The sequence below is a fragment of the Patagioenas fasciata genome, chromosome 12 (genome assembly GCF_037038585.1).
Source record: "Patagioenas fasciata isolate bPatFas1 chromosome 12, bPatFas1.hap1, whole genome shotgun sequence".
NCBI classification, from domain to species: Eukaryota; Metazoa; Chordata; class Aves; order Columbiformes; family Columbidae; genus Patagioenas; species Patagioenas fasciata.
The window spans coordinates 7,882,131-7,894,453 of NC_092531.1; the positions used below are offsets into that span (position 1 = coordinate 7,882,131).

General features: G+C 39.8%; 1 protein-coding gene across 1 annotated transcript in view; it reads left to right on the forward strand.

Annotated features, from left to right (window-relative positions):
- The window catches only part of TMEM266 (transmembrane protein 266), a 64,213-nt gene that overhangs the window by 19,829 nt on the left and 32,061 nt on the right, over window positions 1–12,323 (forward strand). Inside the window, exons 6-8 of the mRNA XM_065847913.2 lie at window positions 1,636–1,709; window positions 9,686–9,742; window positions 11,517–11,655. Of these exons, the coding sequence (XP_065703985.1) occupies window positions 1,636–1,709; window positions 9,686–9,742; window positions 11,517–11,655 (270 nt within the window). The remainder of the gene's footprint in view (window positions 1–1,635; window positions 1,710–9,685; window positions 9,743–11,516; window positions 11,656–12,323) is intronic.

Here is a 12,323-nt window from a genome sequence, read left to right on the forward strand (position 1 = left end):
TATGTGCACAGTCACTGATTGTGTTAAACTTTGCTGTTACACAGTAATTCTTTGAAACTGCAAGACCGCAAAGACTATTTTGATCAGTCTGCTCGAAGTGCAGTAGACTTGCAAATACCCTGAAGTAAAGAGAGATATTTTTCTCTTCATTCCTTTATTCCAAATTTGAGAGCATGTGACCGTCAGAGTACTTGTCAGGTACTGGACCCTTTCAGCTTTTCTGCCTTGTTTTGTCAGCAATTAAAGGAACTTTGATCACAGAATTTCAGTTACTTATTAAAGAATCCTCCAGATTTCAAGAGATTAATTTAAGCCCATACAGACAACCCATATCGCAGAGCTTCTTATGTAGTCTTGCAGCATGCTCATTTGTCTGAGTTTATTTCATTTACTTACAAGCAAAGTAAGTTGAATCAAATGAAAGCCTGGTTTAATGCCAGGGAGTGTCCGTGCAAGGCTTCAGGACTCTGGAGAATCATGCTTCTAATGAATCCAGATAAGTTTTCCTGAGTGTTCCTGCTAGTTGGTTCCTGAAAGGCCTTTTGTTCACTTTGAAAATGGAATAACTACCTCAACAATCTGCATGCATAAGGAGTACCTATATGTGTGCAGAATCCTGAGTTTTGATAAATTACCATTATAACTCACCCTTTACAGACTTCTTTTCATGGAGGAGTTTGGAATGAAGTGAACATTAGTGATTTTAATGGTCACTTTCTGAAAAAGAGAGCTTACAGATGAGATTGTGTCTTAACCAATTACTTAAACTGGAATTTTATTTAATTTACTGTAACTTTATTGAGTGTTTTCATAGAAACTTGGTTAAAGACAAGGCTGTCCATATGACAGCCACGTTTCCTGAAACAGACTGTACAAAAATAGTCACATTATGTTTGTTGTACAGATTAGAATTGTTGATATTTCACAAACTGCTTAAAATTAATATATTAAGATTTGATCTTATTAACAATGACATTGGTTCTTTCTGATACTTCTCTCACTGTGGTTTTCCTAGAGTTAAACTTGGCTCTGAGAGGAATGGGATCCTGAGCCAGTCATGACTATTCATTCCACATCCAGAGAGCTATACAAAAGTCTGCCTACATAAGTTATTTCTTTAGATGATAGAAATACATTTGGAAGTCCAGTTTTAGCACTAGTTTTTAAGTACCCAATCAAGACTATTATGATCTTCTGAGCTGAATTGTCACAGACCGAATACAAGGAATAATGTGGGGATAGTAGAGCATTCCGTTTTCTTACAGGATTCTAACTCTGGATTTTTAGGTATACAGGATTTAATCACACATCTTGTATTAAAGCAGTGCGTGGAGTGGGAGAGTGGAACATCAAAACCCTGAACAGTACATGTCATTGCTTCCCAGCAGCCTGACCTGTACCAGCACCAGTGAGCAGCTGCTGTGGCTGCAGACACACTGACCTGAATTAGGGTGAGCAGCTCACAGGGCTTGGGCTTCCACCTCCCATTTCAACCATCCTCTTTCTGGTACTTCCATCACAAAATTTAAGCAAGCAAGCTTTACCCATATGTAAGTTGTAGCAGTACTAATTATGTGAAATGTAAGTTGCATTCTGCTACTGTAATGATGTTTCATTGTATTGTCTTAATTGCAGTTTCAAGTGCTTCACAGTTTGCAGGAGTAATTCACTGGATCAGCCTAGTCATCCTGTCTGTTTTCTTTTCAGAGGTATGTATAATCAAAGTCTCTCACCACATATAGAACTGCAAAGTATTTCTACGCTTTCACTGGAATTAGCAAGAATTTTACAGTGAATAAATGTAGTACAGTGTACTTTAAAAAAGAAAGAAAAACGGAAAAAGATTAATAATTGCCACTCCTACTCAGCAAACTGAAAAAAATCTTGTTTAGATTAGTGCTGTTTGCCAACTGCCTATAATTGGCAAGGAAACATGGAAGATACTGTCTAACAAATTATAATTGGGAAACTACAAAAAGAAATACTCATCTCTGAATCACTACAGGCACAGGGCAGGACTAGTTTTGTCCATTTGTTTTCACAGAAACTTTATCATCAGTGCCACTGGGTATAAGAATAAGATATATTATTCAGGAATAAAGGTCCACAGAGGTTATTTACAAAAAGATCTGTTTCAAGAATACCTTATCTCACAGTTTATGTAGGTAGTTTAGATGTTCTAAGTTGCTGCATGTAGACATAGTAAGAGAATGAAACAAATGGTGAATTTCTTTGCAAAACTTCGTATGAATATATGCATTGGAAAAGGCTGTAGTCATGATAAAACAAATGACCAAATTGGGATAATCTGTTATAGTTCTGAACTTTATTCCAAAAAGAAGTCATTGGTTTTGAGACATTTAGGCTACTCCTGAGATACCCCAAAATATTTTTAAGACTATATTTGTGTTGAGATCATATTCCCTATATGATACCACTGCTTATTTCCATGGTTCTGTTAATGAAATATACTTATTTATGTGTATCACTTTGTATTTCTATTTTGTATTTGTATGCATAGCAGTCTGGTGTTGCCAGACTGTCAGTGTTTACTTTCTGAAAGGATTCCTTGAGAACATGCAGGGGTCTCAAGACTGCTTTGCATCTTAGCCTCCTGGTGCTGCAGTTGCACAAAGAGATACGATTACTATCCTCATCCTTTGATGATGATTGTGGGTTGTAGGATACATGTAAACTGACTGAAAAATATCTCTAAACAATTAAAAAAATTTTCAGTCTTTGTGAATTGCACATCCTAATTTTTGAAGACTTGGGTTTGCTAGACGGAGTCCATTCCCTGTAAAGAAATACTTTCCCCTCTCCCCCAGAATCTTTCTTCAGTGGGGATTAGCACCCTGGAGCTTCCCAACAGGATCAGCTTGTTACTCCGCTGCTGTGACGTGGCTGCACTTGCACGCTCACCTGATCTTTATCACGTTGTGGAGCTTGTTTCACAAAAATCTTCTCCTGTGGTCCTCAGTTCCCTTCCTCTGGGGTGTAGTCTCAAGTTCAGTTCTTGCACAGGCAGTTGTTGGGTAGTTTGTTGCAGCAGTGCAGACAGATCCTCAAGGCCAGTACTCATCTGTCTCAAGGAAGAAATTACTTGTTGCAGTTCTGCGGGGACAGAGTGCCCACGTAAGTGGGTGAACTGATTCAGAAGTGTTTTGCAGGAAGACAACAGCAGAAATACTTCAGAGAACCAAAACCGGTTGTGTGATTCACGTCCTTATTTTGGATCTGTGTTGGCTTTTTTCCTCCTCTTTGTATTAGGTATTTGGAACTACTTTTCTTTATTTCCTTGCTCTTTTATTACAAACCTCTTACCACTCACATTGTTTCTGTTTTCTAAAGTATCTTCCTTCACCTATTTTATTATGATTTGAATTTACACCAAAGAAAAGGCCACAAGTCACCCATGTAAGGTGCACCAAGGAGGGTAAATTTTTGGATTTTGGTTCATTTGGCAGCTCAGAGCCCTTGACTGGGTTAAAGCAACAGAAGTGGTTCCACAGAGCAACTGGATGTGCTTCAAAGACCATGGACCTGGAGGAGAATGCAGGACCTTTCCTACTGGGTTTGCTGAGGTTGTCCTCGTGACAAGTTGGTTTAATGAGCAACAGCACATCTGCTTGTGTCGAAATGTGTCTTGTGAGAGGAAAAACAGAGGGTCTCATTTTTTGTTATCCAAATCAAAAACTTTGATTTTTTTCAAGAGGTTATGAAATAATGAAGAAGTTGCAGATCATGTTATTTTTTTCCATCCCTCTTAATTTTATTTATTCTTTTGATGCTTTCAGGGGACTTTTTTGCCCTTTGGTTCACGATACCAGTCAGCTGTCTTTGTTTGGCATTATTTGTTGAGAAGATAGTATATTACAGTGAGATTTAGCTGTCTTTGACTATTTAATGCCAGGATGATTTTCCAGAGATGAGCAGGTTTAATTACTTTTCTTGGATATAATAGGCAACTGCTGAGGGTTGATTAGTCCTTGAGTCAGCACCTTTGTCCTCAAAGCAAGGATTCAGAGTTTCTGGTGTTCAGAAAGGGTTGTTTCCACAACAGGTACCATGTCCTCACTTTGAATGTTTATTGTTTATTCTGTAGTTTGGTTCCCTTTGGTTGTAAGTGTGGATACACAATTTACACAATTCTTCAGAAAGGCCTCAACTTAGACTTAGGGAACAAATAATATCAAGTTGTAAAAGACTTGTTAAAAACCAGAAAACTTTCAGCACAAAACCTGAGTGTTTTGGAAAAATATGACTGATTAAAAGCTGGTGCTGTAAAGGCATTGCAAGTAATTACAGTCCTATCATGTTGGAGTTAAACAGCCACGGGTTTTCTGCTTGGCTAAAATGAAGGGTACAAACATGCCAGCAGCTGGCAAGTGCCAGTAGAACAACTGCCAACAAAATTAAATAGAGACTCTCACAGCGTATTCTTGTTCCCTCTATGCTTATGCTATAGCCACAAGCCTTAAAGGAATTTATTGCACTCTGTTAATTTTATAGTGTCTGTCACTGCCTGTGACTTTCCAACATTAAAATATCCGTATTCAAGTCAAGTGCATGTCAGCTCTTTTTGCTTTTTTCCAAGTATTTGAGCAGGATTTACTAGCAGTGATGATAGTGTATGTTCGTCTCTGTTTACATACATCACTGTGATTTGTCTGCACCAAGTGCTACCCAGATGTTAAGTCAGAAGAGAAAGTGTGGGTGAAACACCAGTACCAACAGCAAGGCAAGGCTGGGGTTACAACCCATCAAGAAGGCAAATTCAGCCTTGGTAATAACTAGCTGAGAAAAGGAAGATGGGGAATGTCACAGTGGTTTGGTAAGTGGATTGGAGTCTGCTTGTTTTTTAATAGGCTTATCACATTTGATTCTGTGGCTGTTGTTCAGTTCTACTTTTCGACCAAGATTGATGAGCCTGTTTGCGTGCAAGAATAGAGGTCTTTGATATTAGTTATTTGGATTGTTCTGTATATGCTTCAGTCAGCCAAACACAGGCATTCTGCTAGCTTTCAGCTCTAGTTTCTCTCAGAGTAACCAAGTCTTCTGGTGTGCTTGAAGTTAGACAGTCACGGAATTGCGAGTTCCTTCCTGCATCCGTGTCCAAGAAATGAGTTCTCGAATTGAGTAGAGCAAGTCTGGCAGTTTCCTTTCAGAGCCTTGATTGATGAGAATCCATGTGAGGAAGATGTCTCTGCACTGGAAACAGTAGAATATCTCAGTTCAAAGATGCTGACATGTTCCTTCTTTATCTGATGACCTGGGGACAGTAGGTACTAGAACAGCTAATGCAGTATCTCAGGACAGGCACATCAGAAGATGCCAAAAAAAATTTCTTGTAAGCAGTGAATGAGCTAAGGCCTCTGTGGAGTGACTCAAACCAGAGAGGTTATAAATGACGGTTGTTTGGTCTTATGAGATATATCCAAAAGGCAGAAGCTTAATCTTCGCAGTTTCTGTACAAGCCAGAGGTAAAGACCCTGTGTAACAAATAGATTGGTTTTGTGGCAGTGGAAGGAAGGGAGGAAGGAAAAAAAGGAAAACGGAGATCTTCTAAAGACACCCTTTCTATTCCACTCCATCCGGTCTCACACAGCACTACCCCATCTTGAAATGCAGGGTTGCTCTCCTTTGCTGTTCGCTAAACGTGGGGCACCAGTTTCACCTCCTGTGCTGCCTCCTTTTGATTTCTTTATGCTACAGATGAATTTGACACAGTGAGTCACTGAGTAGTAAATTATCTAGTAACTGTGCAAGCAAAAAAGTATTTAAAATTCCGTAATGTCCATTGCAGCCAGCTGACTAATGTAGCTAGCTCATGCAGATTGTGGGAATCCACAGGGCTGCCTCAGCTAAGGACTTGGCCAGGTTTCCCTGCACAATTAGACAGAAACCTGCTGCATCACACAGTTCTTCAGAAACTTCACTGCAGACAGCTAATGTTGTGCAAACAACTGTGTATCACTGAGGAACACTGTCAACATCAAAATTATGTTTCTGTCTGAAAAATGGTTTAAAATTTTACTGTTATCTGGATTTACTCCAAATTAACAGAAGTAAGTTAAGAGAAGTGGTCAGTCATTTACCTTTTATTGGTGCACCAGGCAGACTTTCACATAATAATTTAGCTTTTCTCAGAAAACAAAAAATGTATTTCTGATATAACTAGGAAAAAAATTGTTGTAAAGGACTTTCTAATTAGAAAGATTCATAATCAAGAAATGTTAAAGCATTCTTTTTCAAGTACAAAGTGGCCTTTAGCAGAAAAATACTCACACTGATATTTACTGTTTGCTTTCAAATCTATGTGTCCAAAAATGCAGAATGCCTATAGTGTAATGCAGATCTGTGTGTGTGCATTTGCTACAGTGCTGAAAGATGCCTGCACATCAGTAGGAAACAGCAGTGCTGCTGCATTTTTTCCCTATTTCTTGTAGATTCTCGTGTCTATCAGCGGCAGTCATGACTAATATTTCTGCTTTGTCTGTGATGAATTGTACAGTTGAAATTCTGTTTGAATTCATATGCATTTTTCAGTTTAGTCCATGTACAGTTTATAGGAAGTTTCCTGTATTATTAATTTGTCTGGTTGTTTTTCAGATTCTGCTACAGATTCTCATTTTTTAAGTTCTGTACAGGGAAAGTACACAATCAAATGCAATACGTATTTGTCCCTTCCAACCCAAACTATTCTGTGATTCTATGTTTGAAAGGTGTTTTTAATTCCTTAGGAAAAGTACTAAAATGTTGTTTATGAGTAACACCAATGCTTTCGTTTCAGTCGAAGTATTTATTATATTGAACAGTCAGGGAGATTTGCCCAGTGAAGTCCAAATGTGCTTGCTTCTGACTCGGCTGGGTAAGAGTTATGGCAGCAGCAGCGGATGTCATCTCTGCTTTGTACGAACGCAGGGAGAGCAGAGGAAGCTAACCTGAGTTTGGAGTTGCCGCCAGTGCAGACTGGCCGGCAGGCAGTAGGTGTGTGGCACCTGTGTCTCACCCATGGTGCTTTCTTGGGGTGCCCCAGGGCACCAGGGAGAAGCGACCTTACATGGCTTTGTCACTTCAGTGGTGATGTGAGGTTGTTTGTTAAGAGTGACAGATAATACTGGTGCATAGCTTTAGGATCTTCCTTACAGAATACATGTTCTTAAAGCTTCGCCCTCAGTTGTGCCCAGTTTGTGCTGAAGAGTGCGTCTCTCGGATGGGGAGCTGGGTTTGCCCCGCCCTCACGCTGTCCCTTCTTATAGTGTGTCTGCATTAGCTGAGAGAAGGGTATGTTTTGTGAGGAGGAGACCTATCCTGTAGATGTAGCACCCCCAACCATTGCTGTATTGAGTGTCTGCTGAGTAGACTTCCAGTCACTGCTGACTTGTGCTGATTCACACCAGCAGACTGAAAATCCAAACATTTGTGCTAGCTTCCAGCCCTTGGAACTGCTCAAACCCATTAATGTGACAGTAGCACATTCTGATTTAAACACTGCAGTGAGAAATTAAAAAGGCAGGAAGGAAAATCCTTTTAAAAGTTCCCTCAACAACCCCATATTAAACTATATTTAGGGTTGTGAGACAGTGTTTCTGTTTTCTTTGTGCAGATATACCTTATTATTTCAGCAAAAATACCTTTGTACACGCCTGTCCGAAGGAAGATTTTCACCATCGGTTACTGTAAATGTGTTGAGTGTTCAGCCATCCTTTAGTTAGTTGCTCATTGACCTAGCACTTCATGAATGCTGCCTAAGCATAGAAGAGAATGAAGCAGATTTCTCTCTGCTGTCAGCAGGGTTGCTGTAGGAAGGGATAGCATCCAGAGCTTTAAAGAAGGCACTTGCTTTTCCTCATACATTTCTCACTGGCTGCCTGCTGTGGAACTTGCTGTGGTGGACCTCAGTTTAACTTAGGTAGCTGAACCTTTGGGCTCGTGAGTAACTTGTACTTAGCATTTTGCAGCTTCTGAATGAGGAGGGAAGGAGGTGCTTGCAGAGGAGCTGGGATGCTTTTGTCTGGAAGGATCTGCTCAGGGCCTGAGTTGAGGCTGCAGGAATGCCTTGGTTGTACAGCAAGTGTGTACTTACACCTTGCACCTAGATCACATCACATCATGCTGGTGAATCTGGAGTCGATAAGGGCTTTAAGGAGCTGCTGTTGTCCATGTCTTCCTCTACATATAAACTTCAAGCATATAGGTCAATAAGGAAATTGCTGTGAATAGCCGCATTCCTGTGCTGTGTTTGTAAAATACTTTGAAAGTAAAATGTTCTTTTTAGGAGTGCAGACAAGCAGCATTAGGTGTTCTCGGTGTCTTTTTCTCTTCTGGCTAGCAGCTCCCTTTGCCAGCCAGGCTTGACCAGTGCTTCACACATGCCATTTTTGAGGAAGCATTGGCTGCTTCACTTTTCTACTCATTGATGGTTTGAGGCTGGGTTCTGAAAGCACCATATCTCCCACAGCAATGTCTCCCTCTGCAAAACAGGATTAAGTGCTGTTATCCAGGTATGGAGTGCCAAAACAGGAATCAGCACAGTCATCCCGGGCCAAGCGAGGCAATTGGGCGCATGGAGTTTGGCAGAACCATGCATAGGAATAGTATTGAAAAATCCAGAGTTGTTCTGCAACTAGTGCTGGTACATTTGACATAAATTCAGAGCTGGCTGAGATTTCATATATATTTGTATTTGTAATGAAGAGGAGATACATCCATTCATCAGAGTCACCTTTTTCTGCACAGTTCTTGGCACGGTCACCCCTCACACACAGGCCTGCTGAGCTCTCTGTCATTAGTGCTGTTCTTTAATGGAGAAAGTACAGTTTTTACCTTCTTTGCAAGTCACATGGCGGCAATTAGACTCTTCATGTTTGTAGTTTGTGAAAATCTGACTTTGATGTTACTATTGACAGAAAACATCCCTACCAGTTCTGCTTTTATGTGAATTCAGTTTTAATCATTAGTTGCCTGATTGATTTTTTTTTTTTAATTGCATCTTCTGAAACACAGGTTAACAATTAAGAAAGATACCATTGGATTTTTTTAATGGGAATTCACCACTGGTTCATTCTGCATTCTTTCTTTATTCCTATTTTCTAGCTACTGATGCTACTTGTAGCTGTTTTGCTTAGTAGAGAAGGATCACAAAGATATTTTTCTACCTTACCCTGTAATTTCATAATAAAACAACACCCTTGTGGTCCAGACATGGAGAAGAAGAGTCTCAGCTCCAAATATTGATCAGTATCTTTAGGCACCAAGAGAGATCAGTGCTGCTTTTCTTGGAAAATAGTAAGCACTGGCTTGTCAAAGATGGCAAGAAAAGAGATTCTTCCCCCATTGCAACTGAGACCCCCACGGTGGATCTTATGTAGGCTTGGGTCACAGGGGTGGTGAGGATTGGCAATCTAAATCTCACAAGTCTAAAAGAGAAATTTCAGAAGGATGGAAAGACTGATGAACATTTGAACTAGGAACATGTTTATGGAAGTTTCAATCTGTCAATATAGTGGCTGGAAAGCAATACCTGCTTTCATAATACAGAAATGTAGCTATTTATCAGAAGAAATGCATAATGCTTTAAATAAAACAAAAAATGATCCCCTAAATAGATAAAGGACTAAATATTTGTCTAAAATTACAGTAACATCCACCATCTCTTTTTTCCCCTAATCTGTTTTACTAGACTATTTTGAGGATTGTGGTCCTGGGCATATGGGATTACATTGAAAACAAAATAGAGGTAAGCACTCTTACTCTTTTTACTGTTTTCCAGGCAGCCACAGTAAGAATATTAAGAACTGCTTTGGGTGGGTTTGTTATAGACCTGATGCAATACAATGTCTTTTAACTTAGATAAATATGCACATTCTTCTCATTAGATGCATGTATGCATTCCTGTATGAAACAGTCCCTTTTTCTGGGAGAGACTCAGAAGAGTGTGATATTTGGAAATATTTTATTAAGGGAGACATTGTGGGGTATGTGTCTGTTTATTTTGTTGTTAGAGCTGTGCTAATCTAACTGTTGAAACTGCTACCCTGAGATAGTGAGCAATACAAGTGAAAACTGTCATGTGACGTGTGTAACCCCATTCCCATTATCAAGTTGAAATTAGAACTGGTTTGAAAATTGTATGTAGTTTTCTGATAGAAAACACTGGTTTGGCAAAGCCCCCGATTTTATTGTGAAATTATTTTAAATTAAGTGGAATGATGATAAACACTGTAATTTGTACCTGAAATCACAAATGAAGTGGAATGTGCATATAGTTGCAGAGGCGGATAAGGAAATGCATGTGTTATAAATAACACGTAATTTCAGTTTAAGTGGAAAGCTGGAGATCAAGAATATTAAAAACTTTTTCTTGATACTGTCTGATAAACTAATACTACATAGGATGTACCAGTAGAAAATCTGGCTCTTCTCAGAGTTTAAATGAGTCTAGAGGCTTGCACATTTTTGTAATAAAGTTTGAAACCTTTTAACTTGTTTTGCTAAAAAAACTGAAATGAAACTCGAATTATTGTTCTAGAGACTCTTATTATTGAGGCTAAATGCAGTTTCTGATAATTTGTTTTGGTCATTTGGAATGGAGTGATGTTGTTCACTGTCTGTCCAATGGTTGCAGTAAGAAGTGTTTCTTTTCAATACACTGAATTGTTATGCACAATTCTGAATGTGTGCTGCTTATAAAATCTATGTCCTCCCTCCTTATGCAAACCATTAATCAGTGGTCTTTGGCAGCTGTGAAGGGTCTCAGTAGGAATGAGAATGTGGTATTCTCTTCTACCCTGCTAGGCGAATATAGGATAGGCATAACATTATTGCCAGTTTGATCTGAAATGTATTTACTCATGCATTTCTGGCTAATACTTGGCACAATTGCCTTTTCTGACCTAATCCCAGTGCAACTAATGTCATACAAATCATTCTGAAGAGTCCTGGTTGTCAAAATCCTTGAAAACCCAGCTGCGCAATAAAGGTGAGAGCAGGGGGTCTTTCTGTCCTGCTGCTCAGACCTTCCCACACACGTTGTGCAGTCAGGATGTGGCCAAGAGCCATCAAGCCTCTTTGCTCCATCTTTTTCTACTTGTCTTCTTGATCTCTTCATTTAGACAGTAAGATCTATGGGCAGGGACTGTATGCTTTTTTGGAATGACATTATGCCAAGTAAGAAGTAATAAATACCAATGATAATAAAACTCTTTGGCTATAATAGCATTTAGGCTGTCACTCTACTTGGGGATTTTGGCCAGTATTTCCAAATACCTTTCTGTCTCCCTGCCCTCTCACCACAGCTTATCTCCCCTCACCTCATAAAATGCACTAAGGAATTCTGTTGTGCTAGCTAAAAAGGATGCAGCCTTTCTGGGGTTTGGCCACCTCATATCCCTTTCAAATATGTGCCATAACTGCATTTCTTTTGAACAAAGTGGGAGCCCTTCAAGAACCCAAGCAGGAAGGGCAGGGTTACGATCTTTCGGAAAGGTTTGAAAAAACTACTTTCTCCCTAGGTGTTTGATGGTGCTGTCATAATCTTGTCCTTGGCACCAATGGTGGCCTCAACAGTGGCTAATGGCCCCAGCAGCCCATGGGATGCTATCAGCCTTATTATCATGCTACGAATATGGAGAGTGAAGAGGATCATTGATGGTGAGTGGTGATTCAGTTTGTGACTCAAGAATTAACTGACAGGCTGGGAAAAAAAGAGATTTAAAAAAATATTAAAATATTGCTTGGCACCACTGTTTATATTGTTCTCCTTCCATTTACATTTTAAAAGCACTGAACGGAAGAGGGTTATGAGTGCCCTGGAGGAGTAGGTCTCAAGTTCATGGCTCCATCTTCTGTTCTCTATGAGCCTTTATAATCGATTGGTTTGTTTTTCTGTTAGGCACCTTCACATACCCTATCCGGTAAAGTAAGTGCTCTGACCTGCTTCCTGACTTTTGCCACCAGATGTAATTCCTGATTCTGCAAACTAATTGCTTCCAATTGCCTTTTCTGATACGTGCTGCGTCCTCCCAGTTCCCATACAGCTAGCTCTGTCTTGGGGCTTTCTTTTCCAAGTTCTTCTCTGTAATACAATTTTTATGTCAGATTCCAGGAACATTTTCTTACTGTGGGGGTTCTGTGCTGAAGGTGCTCTCTGCAATGCTGGTGTGCTGTGCAGCATAATAATGAAGTGTGTCTCGGTACGGTTTTGCACAGCCCTCTGTGAGGAAGCACCAGGGGAGATAAGAAAGCCCCAGCAAGTTAAGGTTGCAGAGAGCAGAACTGGTGATTGTGCCTGGAAGTAAAGACTTCAGTGTAGGCTACTT